The sequence below is a fragment of the Taudactylus pleione genome, unplaced genomic scaffold (assembly GCF_031769625.1).
Source record: "Taudactylus pleione unplaced genomic scaffold, aTauple2 ptg000978l, whole genome shotgun sequence".
Classification (NCBI taxonomy): Eukaryota; Metazoa; Chordata; class Amphibia; order Anura; family Myobatrachidae; genus Taudactylus; species Taudactylus pleione.
This window is the reverse complement of record NW_028285379.1, coordinates 890,743-916,100: the sequence shown is the minus strand read 5'-3', so window position 1 is coordinate 916,100 and position 25,358 is coordinate 890,743. Positions and strand designations below refer to the sequence as shown.

The following is a 25,358-nucleotide window of genomic DNA, read 5'->3' as shown; positions in this document are numbered from 1 at the left end:
GCGTGCACCGGTCACACATCACACAGCAGCCAGCGCTAGGAGTACAGCGTGTACCGGTCACACATCACACAGCAGCCAGCGCTAGGAGTACAGCGTGTACCGGTCACACATCACACAGCAGCCAGCGCTAGGAGTACAGCGTGTACCGGTCACACATCACACAGCAGCCAGCGCTAGGAGTACAACGTGTACCGGTCACACATCACACAGCGCTAGGAGTACAGCGTGTACCGGTCACACATCACACAGCGCTAGGAGTACAGCGTGTACCGGTCACACATCACACAGCAGCCAGCGCTAGGAGTACAGCGTGTACCGGTCACACATCACACAGCAGCCAGCGCTAGGAGTACAGCGTGTACCGGTCACACATCACACAGCAGCCAGCGCTAGGAGTACAGCGTGTACCGGTCACACATCACACAGCAGCCAGCGCTAGGAGTACAGCGTGTACCGGTCACACATCACACAGCAGCCAGCGCTAGGAGTACAGCGTGTACCGGTCACACATCACACAGCAGCCAGCGCTAGGAGTACAGCGTGTACCGGTCACACATCACACAGCAGCCAGCGCTAGGAGTACAGCGTGTACCGGTCACACAGCAGCCAGCGCTAGGAGTACAGCGTGTACCGGTCACACATCACACAGCAGCCAGCGCTAGGAGTACAGCGTGTACCGGTCACACATCACACAGCGCTAGGAGTACAGCGTGTACCGGTCACATATCACACAGCGCTAGGAGTTCAGTGTGCACCGGTCACGCATCACACAGCAGCCAGCGCTAGGACTGTGCTCAGAGGACATAAAGCAGAACAGCGGAGGGATGATAGTGTGTGTAGTGAGGGGATGGTGAGAAGATTACGTGGATGGTGAGAAGATTACGTGGATGGTGAGAAGATTACGTGGATGGTGAGAAGATTACGTGGATGGTGAGAAGATTACGTGGAAGGTGAGAAGATTACGTGGAAGGTGAGAAGATTACGTGGAAGGTGAGAAGATTACGTGGAAGGTGAGAAGATTACGTGGAAGGTGAGAAGATTACGTGGAAGGTGAGAAGATTACGTGGAAGGTGAGAAGATTACGTGGAAGGTGAGAAGATTACGTGGAAGGTGAGAAGATTACGTGGAAGGTGAGAAGATTACGTGGAAGGTGAGAAGATTACGTGGATGGTGAGAAGATTACGTGGATGGTGAGAAGATTATATGGATGGTGAGAAGATTATATGGATGGTGAGAAGATTATATGGATGGGTAACCGCTGATGGTCTGATGAGGGGACGATGTCAGGGAACAGGTGATAAAGAAGTGCAGATATAAATGGACTATACAGACACTTACCGGTGCTCAAACCTCAATTCCTCTTCAGCCACAGCCAAGGCAGCAGCCACCTGATGTAATATACTACAGGAGACCGCCACGGAGGGGAGCTGGGGGGAGAGAGCGCTGTTACTTACACTACAGGCAGCACAAGGGAAGATGAACGCTCTCTCTCACCTGGGCACTCACCTTGGAACTCATGCGCTCTAAGTCTTCACCCCCAAACTCAAACTCCAGAATCATGAAGAGCTGCTTGGGCCCAAACATATCTGTGGGAGCATAAGACACAATAAGGACGGAGACAGGAATCTGCGGCCACGGCTTTATACGGGTGACACCGAGGAATGAGCGGCTTATTTTCCTCCCCCTGGTGCGGCAGCTGGGGGTGTAGTCGCCATATACAGAGGGTCAGCACTTACCTGGTCGCTCGTTCTCCGTCCCCTTCTCCTCAGTGTAAGTGTCCCAGGCAGAGAGCAGCACGGGGGGATAGGACCCCTGTACACAGTGAGCCCTGTAAGGAGAACGGCGTAATAGTAACAGGAATGATGTACCCTTCAGCAATATAGGCTCCATGCGTCTCTCCTGCACTAAAACATAAGGAGGCATGCCCCTCACTCATAGCCCCATACACACACACTACATTATCCCCACTGAGAGCCCCCATATACACACTACATTATCCCCACTGAGAGCCCCCATATACACACAACATTATCCCCACTGAGAGCCCCCATATACACACAACATTATCCCCACTGAGAGCCCCCATATACACACTACATTATCCCCACTGAGAGCCCCCATATACACACTACATTATCCCCACTGAGAGCCCCCATACACACTACATTATCCCCACTGAGAGCCCCCATACACACACACTACATTATCCCCACTGAGAGCCCCCATACATACATAATCCCCACTGTGCACCCATACACAAACATTATCCCCACTGAGAGCCCCCATGCACACATACATTATCCCCACTGAGAGCCCCCATACACATACACTACATTATCCCCACTGAGAGCCCCATACACACATACATTATCCCCACTGTGCCCCCATACACACATACATTATCCCCACTGAGAGCCCCCATGCACACATACATTATCCCCACTGAGAGCCCCCATACACACTACATTATCGCCACTGAGAGTCCCCATACACACTACATTATCGCCACTGAGAGTCCCCATACACACAAACTATCCCAACCGAGAGCCCCCATATACACACACACACTACATTATCCTCGCTCAGTGCCCCATACACACACTACATTATCCCCACTGAGAGCCCCCCCAGCACACACACACTACATTATCCTCACTCAGAGCCCCATACACACACACATACATAATCCCCACTGAGAGCCCCATACACACACATTATCCCCACTGAGAGCACCATACACACACTACATTATCCTCGCTCAGAGCCCCATACACACACACACACATTATCCCCACTGAGAACCCCATACACACCCACTACATTATCCTCACTCAGAGCCCCATACACACAAACTACATTATCCCCGCTCAGAGCCCCATACACACATACATTATCCCCACTGAGAACCCCATACACACGCACTACGTTATCCAATCTCAGAGCCCTATACACACACACACCACAACATTATCCTCGCTCATAGCCCCATACACAAACACACACACACACACACAATACATTATCCCCACTGAGAGCCCCATACACACATACAATACATTATCCTCGCTCAGAGCCGCATACATACACATACAATACATTATCCCCACTGAGAGCCCCATACACACATACAATACATTATCCTCGCTCAGAGCCCCATACACACACACAATACATTATCCCCACTGAGAGCCCCCCCACCACACACACACTACATTATCCTCACTCAGAGCCCCATACACACACACACACATACATAATCCCCACTGAGAGCCCCATACACACACATTATCCCCACTGAGAGCACCATACACACACACTACATTATCCTCGCTCAGAGCCCCATACACACACACACACATTATCCCCACTGAGAACCCCATACACACCCACTACATTATCCTCACTCAGAGCCCCATACACACAAACTACATTATCCCCGCTCAGAGCCCCATACACACATACTACATTATCCCCGCTCAGAGCCCCATACACACATACATTATCCCCACTGAGAACCCCATACACGCACTACATTATCCAATCTCAGAGCCCTATACACACACACACCACAACATTATCCTCGCTCATAGCCCCATACACAAACACACACACACACACACACAATACATTATCCCCACTGAGAGCCCCATACACACATACAATACATTATCCTCGCTCAGAGCCGCATACATACACATACAATACATTATCCCCACTGAGAGCCCCATACACGCATACAATACATTATCCTCGCTCAGAGCCGCATAATATGAGATATGGTAAGAACTTACCCTTGTTATCTCTATTTCTACGAAGTCCATAGGGTTCCACAGGATACCTTGGGGTATAGGTGTGACGTCAGTCGCAGGGCACCAAAGAGTTAAGCTTTCAGCCTCCCAGGATGCACTAGGTCCCCCTCCTATACCCCGCCCCCGGGCCAAGGCACCTCAGTTAGTTACCAAGCCATAGGCCGGAGGAGGAGAAGGAAGAGAGAGAACAAAGATCTGGACACATACAAGAATCACATTCTCACCAGAGGGAGACGGAAAACCGGTGACCAGAGCAAAGCCCATCTGCAGCACAGGTGCGACAGGGCGGGAGTCCTGTGGAACCCTATGGACTTCGTAGAAATAGAGATAACAAGGGTAAGTTCTTACCATATCTCATATTTTCTACTTCAGGGTCCATAGGGTATCCACAGGATACCTTGGGGATGTCCCAAAGCAGTATCCTTTAAGGGTGGGGACGCTCCTGTGCAGAAAGGAGAATCCGCCGCCCGAAGGAAGCATCCTGAGAGGCGAAGGTGTCAAACCTGTAATACCTCACGAAGGTATGGACAGAAGACCACGTAGCAGCCTTGCAGATCTGAACTGCCGAGGCACCACGTCGAGCTGCCCACGAAGGACCCACAGACCTAGTGGAATGAGCCTTCAGAGAAGGAGGGACCGGTAGGCCTTCATGAAGATAAGCTTCAGAAATAGCCATACGGATCCAGGCTGCCAAAGTTTGCTTTGAAGCAGGCCAACCCTTTTTACGGAAGCCAAAGAGGACAAACAAAGCGTCCGACTTCCTAAACGAAGAAGTGCGGTCAACATAAGTCCTTAAGGCCCGCACAACATCCAAAGAGGCCTCACCCACGGAAAGACCCGTGAGTTAAAGGCCGGAACAACTATTTCCTCGTTAATATGAAACTGGGAAACAACTTTGGGAAGAAACTCGGGCCGAGTGCGGAGCACTGCCCTGTTCCCATAAAAAACCAAGAAAGGGGGTCTACAAGAAAGAGCCCCTAACTCAGAAACACGTCTGGCCGAAGCAATGGCCAGAAGGAAAACAGTCTTAGCTGTTAGCCATTTAAGATCCACTGAGCCCAGTGGTTCAAACGGCGGTCCTTGGAGAGCCCTCAGGACCACAGCCAAATCCCAAGGCGCCACAGGTGGAACAAAGGGCGGCTGAATGCGGAGAACACCCTGCATAAAGGTGCGCACATCCGGGATTGTAGCAATCCTACGGTGAAACCAGACAGATAGGGCCGAAACCTGTACCTTCAAAGAAGCAAGGCGAAGCCCATGATCTAGTCCCGCTTGCAGGAAGGCGAGAATCCGAGACAGACGAAACTCCCGCGGTGCATAACCTCTCGGTCGACACCACTGGAAGAACGTATGCCACACGCGATGGTATATCCTCGCGGAAGACGGTTTCCGAGCTCGCAACATGGTACGCACCACAGAGCTGGAAAACCCCCGGGACCTCAGCATGGCCGTCTCAACAGCCACGCCGTCAAAGACAGCCGAGTCAGGTCCGGGTGAAGGCAAGGACCCTGAGACAGAAGGTCCGGTCGTAGCGGCAACCGCAGAGGAATGTCCACGGACAGACCCTGAAGGTCTGAGAACCAGTGCCGTCTGGGCCACGCGGGAGCTATCAACAGGAGCGTCCCTCCTTCCTGTTTGAATTTCCGGATTACCCGTGGAAGAAGGGAGACCGGAGGGAACAGGTATGCGAACCGGAACGTCCACCGGACGGACAGAGCATCCACCAGAGACGCCCCTTCGTCTCTTGTGCGAGACCCGTACACCGGCAACTTGTTGTTGTGCCGGGACGCCATGAGGTCGATTTCTGGAAGACCCCACCTGTCCACCAGTAGTTGAAAAACGTCCGGGTGCAGGGACCATTCCCCCGGATGAACGTCCTGGCGACTTAGAAAGTCCGCCTCCCAATTGAGCACTCCCGGGATGAAGACCGCTGATATGGCCGGAAGATTGCGCTCCGCCCAAACCAGGATCCGAGAGACCTCTACGAGAGCCGCCCGACTGCGAGTTCCTCCTTGCCTGTTTATGTAGGCCACGGTGGTAGCGTTGTCCGACTGGACCTGCACCGGGCGACCCTGGAGAAACCGCTGTGCCTGCTGGAGAGCATTGAAGACCGCACGGAGTTCCAAGATATTTATTGGACAGCTCTGCTTCTGTCGGCGTCCACCTGCCCTGGAACAAGTGTGGACCCGAAACTGCTCCCCAGCCCCGAAGACTGGCGTCCGTTGTCAACAGGACCCAATTTGGAACCCAGAACGGACGTCCCTTGTTGAGGTGGGTCGTCTGTAACCACCACGTAAGGGACAGGCGAACCTCCTGGGTGAGCACAATCGTCTGGGACTTCAGAGACTGAGTCAGCCCGTTTCACTTGGACAGGATCAGGTGCTGCAGAGGTCTGGAGTGAAACTGGGCGTATTCCACCATGTCGAACACCGACACCATGGAGCCCAGTAACCTCATCGCCGAGTGTAAGGACACCCGGCGGCTGTGCAGACAACTGCGCACCCTTGACTGTAAAGCAGAGATCTTGTCCTCCGTCACGAAGATCCTTTGCTGTCCCGAGTCCAATAAGGCTCCAAGATGCAGAATCCTCCGAGACGGGATTAGAGTGGACTTCTGCCAGTTGATTAGCCAGCCGTGCCGTTGCCGCAGTGCAATGGTCAGGTCCAAGTGGCGTAACAGGAGCTCTGGAGATCCTGCCACCAATAACAGGTCGTCCAAATACGGCAACATGCGGACTCCCTGCAGCCGCAGAGAAGCCGCCATGACCGCCATCACCTTGGTGAAAACACGTGGTGCTGTTGCCAGGCCAAAAGGTAACGCCCGAAACTGGAAGTGGTCGCTGCTGATTGCGAACCTGAGGAACTGTTGATGGCGCCAAAGAATAGGGACATGCAGGTAAGCGTCCTGTATGTCCAATGACACCAAGTAGTCCCCAGGTTCCAGCGCCAGAATGATGGACCGTAGGGTCTCCATCCGAAACTTCGGGACCCGCAAAGACTTGTTGAGTGCTTTGAGGTTGAGAATCGGACGATATGACCCATTGGGTTTCTGTACCAAAAATAGATTTGAATAGAAACCCTGGCCCCTCTGGGAGAATGGAACCGCCACTATAACTCCAGCCTGGAGCATAGTGTGCAATACCTTCCGCAGCTCCGTAGCCTTGTTCCGGTCTGATGGGAGACCCGTGGTGAAGAAGCGAGCCGGGGGTCTGTGCCGGAAGGAGAGGGCGTATCCGTGAGAAACCACCTCCAGAACCCAAGTGTCTGTCGTAGTGGTCGACCAACACTGGGCGAACTGTAGCAGGCGGCCTCCCACCCTGGGATCCCCCAAAGGGAGGCCCGGACCGTCAGGCCGCAGGCTTGTCATCTGGCTTGGGGGCCGGACGTCTGGTACTCCATGCCTGCTTCCGGGGCTTGACCGATTTCTTAGGGCCAGCCTGTCGAGGAAACGACTGTGGTTTGGGCCTGCCCTGGGCCCTAGATGACCGAAAGGACGATGGTCCCGAACCAGAAGGAGCAGCGGCCGACGGGAGACAGGCAGATTTGGCTGCCGCCAGCGTGGCCACAATCTTATCCAGATCCGGACCGAAGAGAACTTCTCCGGTAAACGGCAACGCTTCCAGACCTTTCTTGGAATCTGCGTCCGCCTTCCAGGATCGCAGCCACAAGGTGCGACGAGCAGCTACCGCTGCTGAAGAAATTCTAGACACCAGAGTACTAATGTCTAGAGCCGCCTCGTTGATGTAGGTGGCCGAATCACGGAGATTGCCAATCAACTCCGCCTGATCGGCCGGACAGTCGGATTCAAAAGAAGCCTCTAATGAATCCGCCCAGCGCTCCATCGCTCTGGCAACCCAGCAAATGGCCATAGCCGGCCGTGCTGCCCCCCCTGCAAGGGAATAAGCGGACTTCAGGCAGATTTCTACCTTGCGGTCCGTAGCATCCTTAAGGGAGGACATGGATGGCATCGGCAATGTGGCACTACGGACAAGACGGGTCACGTGAGAATCCACCTGTGGAGGGGATTCCCACTTCGCAAAATAATTATCCGCGAACGGATAAGCCACCGCCAGGCGACTCTGCGGCTGGTATCTTTTGCCAGGTTGTTTCCACGCCTCCTCTAAATGGTCCACCAACTGACCCGAAAGAGGAAAGACTGTGGCATCGCCCTTCACATCTTTGAAAAAGGCATACTTAGATTTAGCCGCTGGGGGAACTTCGTCCTCAATCACAAAGGCTGTGCGGACCGCCCGAATAAGTCCAGGAATATATACTTTGGACTTAGCATCAGCGTCCTTAGTATGGAGAGGTTCCTGATCGTAAGGATCTAGAATCTCCCCATCATCAGACGTCCCTTCGTCATCCTCATAAGGAGCGGACAGAGACGCCACCGGCCGTTTATGAGGCCGCATCACAGACTCCCCTTGCAACACATCCGACAAGTGCTGTACAGAACTCGTCAGGGAGTTAACCCACGCTGGCTCCTGAGAACCCGGGAGCGGGGAAATAGGGAGACTGTGGGGTACCACCAATTGTCGTGGGAACCCCTGCATGGGTGACGACACCACAGACTGCTGGGACAAACCCATCGGAGTAAACGCGGGCTGCGGAGCTAACTGGCCCACTAAAGCTGTTAACGCCTGAGCGAAACAAGCCCAGGGCGGCTCCTGTACCGGTGCTGTAACCGTAATAGGCCGCGCCATGGACAAACACTGCCGGCAAAGGCCCTCCGCGCTACCCTCCCCCTCCGCTAACGGTACTTTGCACGTGGTACACTGTAGCCGGAGGGGAAAATCACTTTCAGACATGATGGCACCACGTATGTGACCTCTCTCACCAATTAAGTATTAAATAGGCGAGAGACCACCCTGCAGCACCGCACCGCAAGGGCTTTAGCAGAAAGAACAGGGACAGTAATAAAGCTGACAGTTTAGAGAAGAAAAGATTACAGGCAGCAGCGCTAGCACAGTCACATACAATGCAGAGAAATAACAATTCCTGCACTAACAGCGCTGATCACTCAACTACACAGACACAGGGCCTGGTAGGACACAGCGCTGCATACACAGACCTGAGCCACAGCGGAGGAGAGGTATGCGGGGGGACCCAGACCACGATGCTTCCGTCCAGCGCTTCCAGCAGCGTTCACCATGCGTTCTGGAGAAGATGGCCGCCGAGGAGCAGAGAGGAGGCTGGCCTGGGGGAGGAGCGCTGCCACAGGACCAGTCGGCAGCATGCAGAGAGGGCTGTGTGCAGCGGGGGAGGCGCCGGCTGTGAGACAGGGAAGGCGCGCTCCCCTGGCATGCATTTAACCCCTGGGACGCCGCAGTGCTACCGCTCTGCTGCGGTCCGCTGTCCCAGGGGGTAGTGGAAGCGCAGGTTGGTCGCCTGGCTCCACGCTGCAGCCAGTCCCCAGGGAGCCCCCTGCCTGGGGACTTAGGACCATGTGATCAGCGGGGACCCACCGCGGGACCCCGCTGCTTACCTCTGTCCCCCTTGAATCCGGCCATGGTCCGGAGCATCTGGGGTCACCGCTAGCTGTGACCCCAGACGCCCACCAGCATCCCCGGATCAGTACCGGCGTTCTGGTACCGGCGGGGTGTAGGGAAGACAGCATGGACGTCAGGACTGACTGTCCATGCTGTACATCCAGTTGTGCAGCCACAGCTGCATGAAGAATAAGCTTCAGGGGCTCTTCTAGCCCCCACTCCAACAGGTGCACCCGACTCCGGCCGGGCACCAAACTAAACTGAGGTGCCTTGGCCCGGGGGCGGGGTATAGGAGGGGGACCTAGTGCATCCTGGGAGGCTGAAAGCTTAACTCTTTGGTGCCCTGCGACTGACGTCACACCTATACCCCAAGGTATCCTGTGGATACCCTATGGACCCTGAAGTAGAAACATACACATACAATACATTATCCCCACTGAGAGCCCCATACACACATACAATACATTATCCTCGCTCAGAGCCCCATACACACACACACACAATACATTATCCCCACTGAGAGCCCCATACACACACTACATTATCCCCACTGAGAGGCCCATAAACATATACAATACATTATCCCCACTGAGAGCCCAATACACACATGCACACACACAATACATTATCCCCACTGAGAGCCCCATACACACACACTACATTATCCTCGCTCAGAGCCCCATACATACACAATACATTATCCTCGCTCAGAGCCCCATACACACATACATTATCCCCACTGAGAGCCCCCATACACACACACTACATTATCCTCGCTTATAGCCCCATACACACATACATTATCCCCACACACTACATTATCCTCGCTCATAGCCACACACATACATTACCCCCACTGAGAGCCCCCATTCACACATACATTATACCCCACACACACTACATTATCCCCACTGAGAGCCCCATACACATACACTACATTATCCCCACTGAGAGCCCCCATACACACACTGCATTATCCCCACTAAGAGCCCCCATACACACACACTACATTATCCCCACTGAGTCCCCATACACACACTATATTATCCCCACTGAGAGTCCCCATACACACACTATATTATCCCCACTGAGAGCCCCCATACACACACTATATTATCCCCACTGAGAGCCCCCATACACACATACAGTATCCCCACTGAGAGCCCCATAACCACACATACATACACTATCCCCACTTAGAGCCCCATACACACACACACTACATTATCCCCACTGAGAGCCCCAATACACACTGCATTATACCCATTGAGAGCCCCACACACACACACTACATTATCCCCACTGAGAGCCCCCATACACACACATATTATCTCCACTGAGAGGCCCCATATACACACACACTACATTATCCCCACTGAGAGGCCCCATACACACACACTACATTATCCCAACTGAGAGCCCCATACACACACACTACATTATCCCCACTGAGAGCCCCATACACACACTGCATTATCCCCACTAAGAGCCCCCATACACACACACTACATTATCCCCACTGAGAGCCCCCATACACACACACACACACACACTACATTATCCTCGCTTATAGCCAAATACACACACTAAATTATCATTGCTCATAGCCCCATACATACACACTACATTATCCTCGCTCATAGCCCGATACATACACACTACATTATCCCCTGCTGAGAGCCCCATACACACACTACGTTATCCTCGCTCATAGCCCCATACACACACTAAATTATCATTGCTCATAGCCCCATACATACACACTACATTATCCTCGCTCATAGCCCCATACATACACACTACATTATCCTCGCTCAAAGCCCCATACATACACACTACATTATCCTCGCTCATAGCCCGATACATACACACTACATTATGCCCTGCTGAGAGCCCCATACACACACTACAGGGGGGGTATAACATAGGGGTTGTACTGTGACAGAGAGCGGGTATAACATAGGGGTTGTACTGTGACAGAGAGCGGGTATAACATAGGGGGTGTACTGTGACAGAGAGGGGGTATAACATAGGGGGTGTACTGTGACAGAGGGGGTATAACATAGGGGGTGTAATGTGACAGAGGGGGTATAACACAGGGGGTGTACTGTGACAAGAGCGGGTAGAGGAAAGTGGGGGCACCAAGTGTCGGTATAACATGTGGGAGAGGGGAACGTCCATAACTCACGAATACAGTCTGATGAAGCCGCTGGTCCTGTTGTCAGATTCTCCACCCAACAAGCTGAGCTCCCTGAGAACGGGAAGGTGACAAGGTCTACTCAGTGACCGGCATGTCCACAATGTCACCCAGGCCAAAGGACCAGCATTGTACCTCCCCGTGCACTAATACACCACCATCTGTGTGTCCCAGAGCACTAATACACCACCATCTGTGTGTCCCAGAGCACTAATACACCACCATCTGTGTGTCCCAGAGCACTAATACACCACCATCTGTGTGTCCCAGAGCACTAATACACCACCATCTGTGTGTCCCAGAGCACTAATACACCACCATCTGTGTGTCCCAGAGCACTAATACACCACCATCTGTGTGTCCCAGAGCACTAATACACCACCATCTGTGTGTCCCAGAGCACTAATACACCACCATCTGTGTGTCCCAGAGCACTAATACACCACCATCTGTGTGTCCCAGAGCACTAATACACCACCATCTGTGTGTCCCAGAGCACTAATACACCACCATCTGTGTGTCCCAGAGCACTAATACACCACCATCTGTGTGTCCCAGAGCACTAATACACCACCATCTGTGTGTCCCAGAGCACTAATACACCACCATCTGTGTGTCCCAGAGCACTAATACACCACCATCTGTGTGTCCCAGAGCACTAATACACCACCATCTGTGTGTCCCAGAGCACTAATACACCACCATCTGTGTGTCCCAGAGCACTAATACACCACCATCTGTGTGTCCCAGAGCACTAATACACCACCATCTGTGTGTCCCAGAGCACTAATACACCACCATCTGTGTGTCCCAGAGCACTAATACACCACCATCTGTGTGTCCCAGAGCACTAATACACCACCATCTGTGTGTCCCAGAGCACTAATACACCACCATCTGTGTGTCCCAGAGCACTAATACACCACCATCTGTGTGTCCCAGAGCACTAATACACCACCATCTGTGTGTCCCAGAGCACTAATACACCACCATCTGTGTGTCCCAGAGCACTAATACACCACCATCTGTGTGTCCCAGAGCACTAATACACCACCATCTGTGTGTCCCAGAGCACTAATACACCACCATCTGTGTGTCCCAGAGCACTAATACACCACCATCTGTGTGTCCCAGAGCACTAATACACCACCATCTGTGTGTCCCAGAGCACTAATACACCACCATCTGTGTGTCCCAGAGCACTAATACACCACCATCTGTGTGTCCCAGAGCACTAATACACCACCATCTGTGTGTCCCAGAGCACTAATACACCACCATCTGTGTGTCCCAGAGCACTAATACACCACCATCTGTGTGTCCCAGAGCACTAATACACCACCATCTGTGTGTCCCAGAGCACTAATACACCACCATCTGTGTGTCCCAGAGCACTAATACACCACCATCTGTGTGTCCCAGAGCACTAATACACCACCATCTGTGTGTCCCAGAGCACTAATACACCACCATCTGTGTGTCCCAGAGCACTAATACACCACCATCTGTGTGTCCCAGAGCACTAATACACCACCATCTGTGTGTCCCAGAGCACTAATACACCACCATCTGTGTGTCCCAGAGCACTAATACACCACCATCTGTGTGTCCCAGAGCACTAATACACCACCATCTGTGTGTCCCAGAGCACTAATACACCACCATCTGTGTGTCCCAGAGCACTAATACACCACCATCTGTGTGTCCCAGAGCACTAATACACCACCATCTGTGTGTCCCAGAGCACTAATACACCACCATCTGTGTGTCCCAGAGCACTAATACACCACCATCTGTGTGTCCCAGAGCACTAATACACCACCATCTGTGTGTCCCAGAGCACTAATACACCACCATCTGTGTGTCCCAGAGCACTAATACACCACCATCTGTGTGTCCCAGAGCACTAATACACCACCATCTGTGTGTCCCAGAGCACTAATACACCACCATCTGTGTGTCCCAGAGCACTAATACACCACCATCTGTGTGTCCCAGAGCACTAATACACCACCATCTGTGTGTCCCAGAGCACTAATACACCACCATCTGTGTGTCCCAGAGCACTAATACACCACCATCTGTGTGTCCCAGAGCACTAATACACCACCATCTGTGTGTCCCAGAGCACTAATACACCACCATCTGTGTGTCCCAGAGCACTAATACACCACCATCTGTGTGTCCCAGAGCACTAATACACCACCATCTGTGTGTCCCAGAGCACTAATACACCACCATCTGTGTGTCCCAGAGCACTAATACACCACCATCTGTGTGTCCCAGAGCACTAATACACCACCATCTGTGTGTCCCAGAGCACTAATACACCACCATCTGTGTGTCCCAGAGCACTAATACACCACCATCTGTGTGTCCCAGAGCACTAATACACCACCATCTGTGTGTCCCAGAGCACTAATACACCACCATCTGTGTGTCCCAGAGCACTAATACACCACCATCTGTGTGTCCCAGAGCACTAATACACCACCATCTGTGTGTCCCAGAGCACTAATACACCACCATCTGTGTGTCCCAGAGCACTAATACACCACCATCTGTGTGTCCCAGAGCACTAATACACCACCATCTGTGTGTCCCAGAGCACTAATACACCACCATCTGTGTGTCCCAGAGCACTAATACACCACCATCTGTGTGTCCCAGAGCACTAATACACCACCATCTGTGTGTCCCAGAGCACTAATACACCACCATCTGTGTGTCCCAGAGCACTAATACACCACCATCTGTGTGTCCCAGAGCACTAATACACCACCATCTGTGTGTCCCAGAGCACTAATACACCACCATCTGTGTGTCCCAGAGCACTAATACACCACCATCTGTGTGTCCCAGAGCACTAATACACCACCATCTGTGTGTCCCAGAGCACTAATACACCACCATCTGTGTGTCCCAGAGCACTAATACACCACCATCTGTGTGTCCCAGAGCACTAATACACCACCATCTGTGTGTCCCAGAGCACTAATACACCACCATCTGTGTGTCCCAGAGCACTAATACACCACCATCTGTGTGTCCCAGAGCACTAATACACCACCATCTGTGTGTCCCAGAGCACTAATACACCACCATCTGTGTGTCCCAGAGCACTAATACACCACCATCTGTGTGTCCCAGAGCACTAATACACCACCATCTGTGTGTCCCAGAGCACTAATACACCACCATCTGTGTGTCCCAGAGCACTAATACACCACCATCTGTGTGTCCCAGAGCACTAATACACCACCATCTGTGTGTCCCAGAGCACTAATACACCACCATCTGTGTGTCCCAGAGCACTAATACACCACCATCTGTGTGTCCCAGAGCACTAATACACCACCATCTGTGTGTCCCAGAGCACTAATACACCACCATCTGTGTGTCCCAGAGCACTAATACACCACCATCTGTGTGTCCCAGAGCACTAATACACCACCATCTGTGTGTCCCAGAGCACTAATACACCACCATCTGTGTGTCCCAGAGCACTAATACACCACCATCTGTGTGTCCCAGAGCACTAATACACCACCATCTGTGTGTCCCAGAGCACTAATACACCACCATCTGTGTGTCCCAGAGCACTAATACACCACCATCTGTGTGTCCCAGAGCACTAATACACCACCATCTGTGTGTCCCAGAGCACTAATACACCACCATCTGTGTGTCCCAGAGCACTAATACACCACCATCTGTGTGTCCCAGAGCACTAATACACCACCATCTGTGTGTCCCAGAGCACTAATACACCACCATCTGTGTGTCCCAGAGCACTAATACACCACCATCTGTGTGTCCCAGAGCACTAATACACCACCATCTGTGTGTCCCAGAGCACTAATACACCACCATCTGTGTGTCCCAGAGCACTAATACACCACCATCTGTGTGTCCCAGAGCACTAATACACCACCATCTGTGTGTCCCAGAGCACTAATACACCACCATCTGTGTGTCCCAGAGCACTAATACACCACCATCTGTGTGTCCCAGAGCACTAATACACCACCATCTGTGTGTCCCAGAGCACTAATACACCACCATCTGTGTGTCCCAGAGCACTAATACACCACCATCTGTGTGTCCCAGAGCACTAATACACCACCATCTGTGTGTCCCAGAGCACTAATACACCACCATCTGTGTGTCCCAGAGCACATTAGTATGCCAGCCTGCGCCAATACATCCCCTCTGACATGTGGCTATATCAGCCTCTACACCCACCTCGGCACACATTTATACCCCCCCCTGCATGCCCATTGGTTACGCGCACACACTGGTACATTACTACGGCTGCACACAGAGCTTGGCAGGTATGTTAGCGCAGCGTTACCAGCAGTGACGGCACTGTGCATCCTGTAAGGGGGCAGCTGACTGGGCTCCAGGGGGCAATTCTCAGGTACTATGGGTTTTACCCAGCCCAGACATGCCTGTACCCCCTGCAGGCCATCCTATACCCATCTACCACACGACAAGGTGTCCTAGTCAGCTCCTCATAGTGAAGAGAAGATCAGACAGGACTGGCAGCGAGCCGCTATCGGGTTACCACACATGGAGGTGTATGGTCACCTGTAATAAAGAGGGACTCCGTCACCTTCCATTACACCAGGAGAAGGGAACCTGTGTGACTCCATCTGCTGTGAGACTACACATCCCAGCATGCACAGCACAGTTAGCAAGCCCTAACAGAGTACCTGTGGCAGGGCATGCTGGGATGTGTAGTTCCACAGCAGTTGGGAATACTAAAGGTCGACTACCGCCCCCGCATCAGAGCCTCCATATAGAGATACTATAAGAGCTTTACGGTCCCCTGAGAGCAGCGCTTACTCACTTTGAGATTATGATTTCTTGCAGAATTTCTGCAAAACTTTTTTGATGTTCTCCATTGATCTTCTGAGAGCCTTCAATGGGGATCACCTGTGCGGGAGAGAGCGATACATCAGCTAACCGCGAGCCGCAGTGACCGGGAGCAGGCGCAGAGGCCACACTGTATAACTAAGGTACGAGACAGGAGACATTTTATATACAGGTCACCTATAACCAAGGCCATCACCATGACATTATAAGAGTACAGGGCGCCTATAATCAAGACCATCACCATGACATTATAAGAGAACAAGGAGCCTATAACTAAGGCCATCACCATGACATTATAAGAGTACAGAGCGCCTATAACCAAGGCCATCACCATGACATTGTAAGAGAATAGGGCACCTATAACCAAGGCCATCACCATGACATTATAAGAGAACAAGGAGCCTATAACCAAGGCCATCACCATGACATTATAAGAGAACAAGGAGCCTATAACCAAGGCCATCACCATGACATTATAAGAGAACAGGGCACCTGTAACCAAGGTCATCACCATGACATAAGAGAACAAGGAGCCTATAACCAAGGCCATCACCATGACATAAGAGAACAGGGCGCCTGGATGAGCTTCTATAAGAATTGCGCCACGTTTAAGCGTCTGATATGATGTCCACCTCATTTCCATCAGCCCGAGACACTATGAAAGCTTCATCTCCTACAGCTGTTTATCAGACACCGCAACGGTCCCGAAACAGAATACATTTTTTTTTTGTGCAATGTTTTTATTCAAGATTCCAAAGAGAGAAAGTACAGATATATAAAGGCACAAATAACACCAACATATCCATATCAAAATTTATATAGGTTGGAATCCAATTTTACAAATTTATATGAAAAACACAATTTGTATTGAATAAAACAGGGAGGACAAAATAAAGGAAGAAAAAAAGGACAGAAGGATTGTCAGAAGGGGGGAGTGGAGGGAAGGAAGAGGGTCATCTTGTATTAGAGATTAATTATAGCTATATGAAAGTAATCCAGATCATGTTACGTGGTTGGGTAGGTTGAAGACACAGTTTTTAAATTCCGCAGAGGTATTATACTCTAACCATGCGGACCAAATGTTAGTGAAAATAGAGGGCCTGTTGGTAGAATAAGAGGTCTTCCATTTAGAGATAGTAATCAATTATCTGTAACCATTCTTTACGAGTAGGGGACTTGCAGGAATTCCAAAAAATTGGAATAACTGCCCTTGCTGCATTACTGAGATGGCGCGATAAAAATTTCTTGTAACTTCCCAATGGGGTATGTGAATGATTAAGTAGAATGCCGGGTCCGTAGGGACAGGGGTGCCTAGAATTTGTTGCGACGTGGAGAGAACTTCTGACCAAAATTTAGTCCCACCATATATGTCACAGGGATCCAGGGGCTTTAAGACATCTCCAGCAAGAGCCGGATTACGCTGGAAACATGGCATGTAGTAGAGTAGGGTGTCTATACCTCTCATTAAGATCTTATATTGAGTTTCCTTTACCTTTGTGCAAACTGAGCTACAGTGGGTTTTAAGAAGCACAGTTGGCCATTCTTGAGCTGTGAGGAAAATACCCAAATCTAGTTCCCATTTTTTTGCCCATGGAGGAATAGGAGAGGAAGGATTGGATAAGAGCAGCTGGTATATGGCAGAAATAGTGCGGGAAGGAGAAGTTGGTGATATACACCATTTCTCACATGGAGTTAGGTCTCTGTTAGAAGCTGTTAATAATCTATCTGCGGAAGTCAGAAAGTGGCGAGCCTGTAAGTATTTCCAGAATTCAGAATGTGGGATCGACCAATTTTCCTGGAGTTCAGTAAAGGATTTAACACCTGACTTGTTTAGCACCTGGCCAACTCTGAAAAGGCCTTCTCGTACCCAATTAGGGAAATGTGAAAGATTAATACCAGAGTGGAAATCAGGGTTAGCCAGAAATGAAGTGAGGGGGCCAAAGTGTGAGGGAGATGTGGGACAGTTGTCTTAAGGACTTCCAAATAGAGAGAGAGGGAGAAATTGTCGGATGAGGAACGTCTAATTTAGAAACAGTAGGAAGCCAAGGTGTGATTTTTTTTTGGGGGGGGGGGGGGGGACGACGACACATTCATGACGCAACCTTCCAATGCAACTCATTGCTTGACCTCTGTATACCTAGTCCACTCAAGGACTCTATTAAGATGTATAGCATGGTAATTTGATTTGATATCAGGAAGTTGGAGACCACACAGATGTTTAGGCCGTACTAAAAGATCACGTCTAATCCGGAGCTGTTTCCTGGACCAGATAAATTGCTGGCTTAAAAAATTCAGTGAACGAAACCAAGAGTCAGGGATCTGAATGGGCAGAGAGTGAAAGAGGTAAAGCAATTTGGGAAGCGTATTCATTTTCACTACATTAATTCTCCCCAGTCACGAAAGGCGTTTTAATTGCCAATGGGAATAATATGTTCGAATGGAGGGGAGAGAAATTGGTGGCAAAAAGTTGTGACAAGTTTTTAGTGATTTTAACCCCTAAGTAAGTGATAGGGGAGGGATGCCAAGGGAAAGGGAACGGGGACTGTAGTTCTAAAATCATGGAGGACAGGTTCAAGGCCCAAGATTTTGAACAATTAATCTTGAAATTGGACAGTTGTCCAAAATATTTAAATTCATGCATTGAATGAGGCAGACACGTCACTGAGTGGGATACAATAGCTAGTAAGTCATCTACGAAAAGGGCCAGTTTGTGTTCTCTGTCAGCTGCTAGGAACCCAGAAATATGAGGGTTGGCTTGTAAGGCTCTCGCTCATATCTCCATGCAAAGGATGAAAATCAACGGCGACAAAAGGGCAACCCTGTCGCGAGCCATTGTGTATGGAAAAAGATCCAGATAATTCGCCATTGACTCTCACCCTCGCCGAAGGACATGAATATAGGGTCAAAATCCTATGAAGGGCAACAGGACCCAGTCCCATATGAACAAGCACAGACCTCATAAAAGACCAATTGATTCTATCAAACGCTTTTTCTGCGTCGGTCGAGAGGAGGATAATTGGGGTCTTCGCCTGAGAGGTAGCAAAATGTACCAGACTAAGGACCTTCGTGGTGTTATCGTTTGCCTCACGACCCTTGACAAATCCAACTTGGTCATCATGGATCAACTGAGGAAGGAGCGGATTTAGCCTATTGGCTATTCATTTGGCGTATAGTTTAAGGTCTACATTTAATAACGAGATGGGTCTGTAGCTTGGGCACAGGGAGGGGTCCTTACCTGCTCTGGGATCCAGAATACATTTATAATCACTTATAACTTCCTACCGGGTACCGCCTGAGCATTATAATGTCCTCACTATAGAATAGCAGAGACGTCGGGCTGGAATACACCCAGTGTCCGATTTGGTGACGAGATCCATGATATAGAATAAAACACCATATGCACTCTCCTATCAGTGTGCTTCAGGGCACAGCACAATACTCATTACACGCACTGCGCCGCTGACACAGGGCAGAAGTAATAACCAACCTTCAAAGCCACGTGCTGGTCTCCCCGCAGCGTCCTGAAGACCTCGCCGTATACCCCTTCTCCCACCTTCTGACACAGGCTGAGCTGATCCTGGCCCAGACACTGGTGGAATGTGATGGGATTGTCCTGCTGACACTCTACTAATACTTTCTCTGCATCAGTCAGCTCTTCAGACCAGAGAGACGCCTGGAAGGGAGATAACAGGAGCTGCGGGAAAGCAGAGAACAAGTCACATCATCCGCATCTCAGCTGAAACACGCCATGCGTCACACAGTGTGCGCCAATTCCCTGTACAGACGATCTGTGCGGCAAATCTCAGAGCTTTATGTCACATACACCCGCAAACTCTATACTCTGCGTCCTTCCATCTACGTGGCTGCTCCTGATCACCTCCTCTAATCTCTGCCAGGTCTATCAGACTAACAGGTGCCAGAGGTCAGCCTGGATCTACCAGCAGTGCCGCTCTGGGGACAGCTCCATGTCTATGCATGGTGCCGCCGGTGGTATTGATGCTGCCTTGTACAAACCACGTTCCATTATCAATGCTATGTGTAATGATCATGGGAGTCAGGGCCCCAATGATACCGCTCAAGGTCCCATCAGTACACCAAGAAGCTATCAATCATAGCTGTGAGGGGGAGGGGGGGGGGATTAGGATTGGGACAGGAAAGGGGGGCTTATAATGACTATCTGCAATATGGCTTTTGTGATGTTTATAAGCATCAATATCACGAAAGGGGTCTAAAAATTAATCTTAGGGTCGTCCCACATAAAAAAGACCCCCGAGATGTGGCCACAAATCCACATTACCAGTGAGGAGTTGTGTGAGGTCACAGAGATCTTCCCTTTGCTTCTGTCCACTGGATAATTGGACGGCAGCCCAGCTTCAACTGAAAGTAAAGAGACGCCATGAGACAATGAGGGAGATAAACATGCGGCACAATATCAGTACATTACGCAGACTACAAGGAGAAGACGAGGAAGTAACAACTAATGTGACGCAGGTGTGATGGGTCGCTCCACGCAGAGCACTCCCCTCTGCCCCTTATCCAATCACATGAATACCTTCATCGTCCTCTCATTACACAAGCCGAGCCAGTCTATACTGCAGCTTGCTCTTACCAATGGGTCTGGGCGACTATAAAATGCCCATGTGGCCGGTCAGTTACACAGCTGCTCACTATGAGCTCCAGGCTGTTTTAGTTAATAAGAATAAATGAGACCTCTGTCCCTATGGTGGGGCTTTCTGACCTTTCTTCTTGCGGTGAAGGGACAAAGCAGCTCGCAGTCGTGCCCACCGCTGATGTTCCTTCTGAGGGTCTCTAATTGTCAGCGAATCTGTGGACAGATTCAGATTCTTCACAGGCGTAGAGTTCATGAATGATGAGGTCAGTAGAGAGGTGGAGAATAGAGAAGAGGAAAGAGCGCCACAAACAGATCGATCCTGATAAAGAGAGAAGAAGAGATATGTGTATAGATGGCAGCAACGACATGTAACAACTATCCATCTCCTTCCCCTATCTCCTCAGTGTGTATGGATATAAAAACATTTGCGGGCCTGGTGAAGGCCACGCTCCCACCGTGTGAAATCACACAGGGCGGGTCTACAATCGCAGGTGATTACAGCAATGCTGTAAGGGCAGCGGTGTGACCTTCTGAAGCGTCCTAAGGGTGCTCCAGATGGCAATGCTACATAGATTCTGCCTGCAGGGTGCCATTCTAGGCACTCTGCTAGCCAGATGAGGCTATCAGAAAAAACCTCAGAGGGCCAGACCAAATTATTCCACGGGCCTGAGGTTCCCCATCCCAGCTCTATCTCAACAGTGTGTATGTAGGAACAATCCTCACACACCTCCTCATTACACGTCCCATCTGTCCATCTCCTTCCCCAATCTCCTCAGTGTGTATGTAGGAACAATCCTCACCTTCTCATTACACGTCCCATCTGTCCATCTCCTTCCCCTATCTCCTCAGTGTGAATGTAGGAACAAACCTCACACTCCTCCTCACCTTCTCATTACATGTCCCATCTGTCCAACTCCTTCCCCTATCTCCTCAATGTGTATGTAGGAACAATCCTCACCTTCTCATTACACGTCCCATCTGTCCATCTCCTTCCCCAATCTCCTCAGTGTGTATGTAGGAACAATCCTCACACTCCTCCTCACCTTCTCATTACACCTCCCATCTGTCCAACTCCTTCCCCTATCTCCTCAATGTGTATGTAGGAACAATCGTCACCTTCTCATTACACGTCCCATCTGTCCATCTCCTTCCCCAATCTCCTCAGTGTGTATGTAGGAACAATCCTCACCTTCTCATTACACATCCCATCTGTCCATCTCCTTCCCCAATCTCCTCAGTGTGTATGTAGGAACAATCCTCACCTTCTCATTACACGTCCCATCTGTCCATCTCCTTCCCCAATCTCCTCAGTGTGTATGTAGGAACAATCTTCACACTCCTCCTCACCTTCTCATTACACCTCCCATATGTCCATCTCCTTCCCCTATCTCCTCAGTGTGTATGTAGGAACAATCCTCACACACCTCCTAACCTTCTCATTACACGTCCCATCTGTCCATCTCCTTCCCCAATCTCCTCAGTGTGTATGTAGGAACAATCCTCACCTTCTCATTACACGTCCCATCTGTCCATCTCCTTCCCCAATCTCCTCAGTGTGTATGTAGGAACAATCCTCACCTTCTCATTACACGTCCCATCTGTCCATCTCCTTCCCCAATCTCCTCAGTGTGTATGTAGGAACAATCCTCACACTCCTCCTCACCTTCTCATTACACCTCCCATATGTCCATCTCCTTCCCCAATCTCCTCAGTTAGTATGTAGGAACAATCCTCACCTTCTCATTACACGTCCCATCTGTCCATCTCCTTCCCCTATCTCCTCAGTGTGTATGTAGGAACAACCCTCACACTGCTCCTCACCTTCTCATTACACGTCCCATCTGTCCATCTCCTTCCCCTATCTCCTCAGTGTGAATGTAGTAACAACCCTCACACACCTACTTAACTTCCCTCTACATCTTCCGCTGTCTTACAGATTATGCATTTATCTTGCTCCGGAAACATGTTATTTACCATTTAAGCTGAAAGCTTCCATTGGCATCAATGACTAATATAGCTCATAGTATTCCCTTCCCATACGAGGAAACCTTACCTCCTTAAATCTCAGCAGAGACATGTCACTGCCGTCTTGGAACGAGAGTTGCTGCGGTGTCTTGGCTGTTTTTTTACGACGGGTTCCCCACCTCTGGGCACTAAATCCACTGATGCAAACTTTCCTTCCAGTGCCGACACTCTCCTGAGGAGCACAAGAGTTCTGCAATTTGGCCTTCACCACAGAGGCCGGTATATGTGGTGTCCCAGGTTTTGTCTGGAAAACTGGGGAAAACATTCTTGCACAGCCATGTTTACTGAACGGAGGATCTATACTATGGACATCCCCAGACACACGTTTATTCTTGGAAACATATTTTGAAAGTGAAGTGGGTTGGAGACACACAACAGGTTGCAGCTTACCAAGACACATATCTGGACTAGGCAGAATGACGCTGCCCACAGTAGGTACAAGGCATGGCTTAATGCTCGAATAGTCATTTGCTTCTTTTTGAAACACATCAGTATTCTTATTGGCTAAGTTTTTACTTGTTCCTTTGTTGTTCTTAAGAAAATATTCAGTGACAATTTCTGGATTCAATCTAACAACTGGCTGAAATTTTTTTTGGCGGAAAAACTTCCACTTTTCAGGCAAAGTTTCCCATAAGTCCCGAGCAGAAGGACTGTCCTGCAGAACCTCTGTTTCATCAATGGTGGAGGTCCCATTATGCTGCTGCCGATGCTTAATCTTCAGATTTACCTGGTATACTGCAGACATCTCATTTCTCTCTTCGGTCCCATCCTCACTAGAAAAAAGTTCAGGGCTGAACACACTGTGACCGCCATTATCTTCCTGATGATTGGACGTTAAACTCACATCATCGACGCAGATAACAGACTTGGACTCAGAAGATGGGACCATGATGGGAGGCAAAAGACGTAATGGAGATGCGATTCCATTGGTCATTTTAATCCCTACACATTTCACCCCAGATCCTGATCGATGAGATGTTGTGATGCCATTGGTCATTTTAATCCCTACAGACTTAACCCCAGATTCTGATCGAGGCTCTGACACTTTACCAGCTGTCTGTGCATTAGAAGTTCCAACACTTAATGTACGTTTATTATTTATACTGGTGTAAGTCTGTGTAACACTACTCTCCTCAGATAGGACTGCCACACTCTGCCGCTGGGCCATCCGGCCAGTGACGTCTTTGCATAGGGACGTCTCCTTCTCATTTACCTCCCCAGGAAAATCAGTCTCAGCACAGTATCTCACTACACTCTCCTCAAGAGGTTCGCATAGGGCAAGCTGTCTGACAAACGTGTTCTCTGACCTCGGCATTGCCGTCAGCAGCACAGAGGGTGTGCTCGAGAGAAGAGGAGTCTTCTGTATAGGACTGTGCAAGGTGTCCTCAGAGGAGTTCAGAATATTAATGACATCTGAACACAATCTCCTCTTCTTCCTTAGTGTGGATTCATAGGTTTCAAAGTCACATAAAGAGTCAGATGCCATAAGTGGGAGCTGCGGAAATAGGAGGAAAATGGGATTTTGGTACTTACCGGTAAATCCTTTTCTCTGATTCCACAGGGGACACTGGAGGTGCTTACGCTGGGGTATAGAGGCGTGGATAACTGGAGCCGGCACTTTAAATAATTCAGAAGTGTGAAGCTCCTCCCCCTCTATGCCCCATCAGCCCTCAGTTTAGAAAATGAAGACCGAGAGGAGATGGAGAATAAGCTGAGTAAAAGGGAGAGAACACACAATCAAAAACAAACATACTGAACAAACCGAACAGGCAGGCTAAGAGCGCTGAGGTGGGCGTCCAGTGTCCCCTGTGGAATCAGAGAAAAGGATTTACCGGTAAGTACCAAAATCCCATTTTCTCTTTCATCCACTAGGGGACACTGGAGGTACTTAGGCTGGGGACGTCCCAAAGTTTTCCCCACGGGCGGGAGCGCTTTGCCGCACCTGCAGAACAAAGCGGCCAAAACTGGATACTGAAGCAGCAAATGTATCAAATTTGTAAAACCTTACAAACGTGTGAACCGAAGACCAAGTGGCCGCACGGCACAATTGTGACGTGTAGGCTCCACTACCGGCCGTCCATGACGCCACCACAGAACATGTGGAATGAACCGAATGGACGAAGGAGGCAGACGGTCGGCCTAAACATAAGCCTGATAAATAGTCAGCCAGGTCCAACGTGCCAAAGTCTGCTTAGACGCTGGCCAACCCCTCCGAACCGCATCATAGAGGACAAAAAGCGTCTCAGACTTACGGAGGGGAAGCAGTCATGTCAACATAGATGCGGAGAGCTCTAACCACATCCAAGGTAGAAGAACCACCAGAGTCTTCCACCACAGACGTTACCACCA

General features: G+C 50.3%; 1 protein-coding gene across 1 annotated transcript in view; it reads right to left on the bottom strand.

The window, feature by feature from the left end:
- The window catches only part of HASPIN (histone H3 associated protein kinase), a 104,948-nt gene that overhangs the window by 20,116 nt on the left and 59,474 nt on the right, over positions 1-25,358 (bottom strand). The window contains exons 5-13 of the mRNA XM_088460774.1: positions 23,038-24,504; positions 21,111-21,303; positions 20,670-20,749; positions 19,860-20,066; positions 16,347-16,432; positions 11,486-11,548; positions 1,737-1,828; positions 1,507-1,586; positions 1,339-1,427 (exon numbers count right to left, since the gene is read on the bottom strand). Of these exons, the coding sequence (XP_088316900.1) occupies positions 1,339-1,427; positions 1,507-1,586; positions 1,737-1,828; positions 11,486-11,548; positions 16,347-16,432; positions 19,860-20,066; positions 20,670-20,749; positions 21,111-21,303; positions 23,038-24,504 (2,357 nt within the window). The remainder of the gene's footprint in view (positions 1-1,338; positions 1,428-1,506; positions 1,587-1,736; positions 1,829-11,485; positions 11,549-16,346; positions 16,433-19,859; positions 20,067-20,669; positions 20,750-21,110; positions 21,304-23,037; positions 24,505-25,358) is intronic.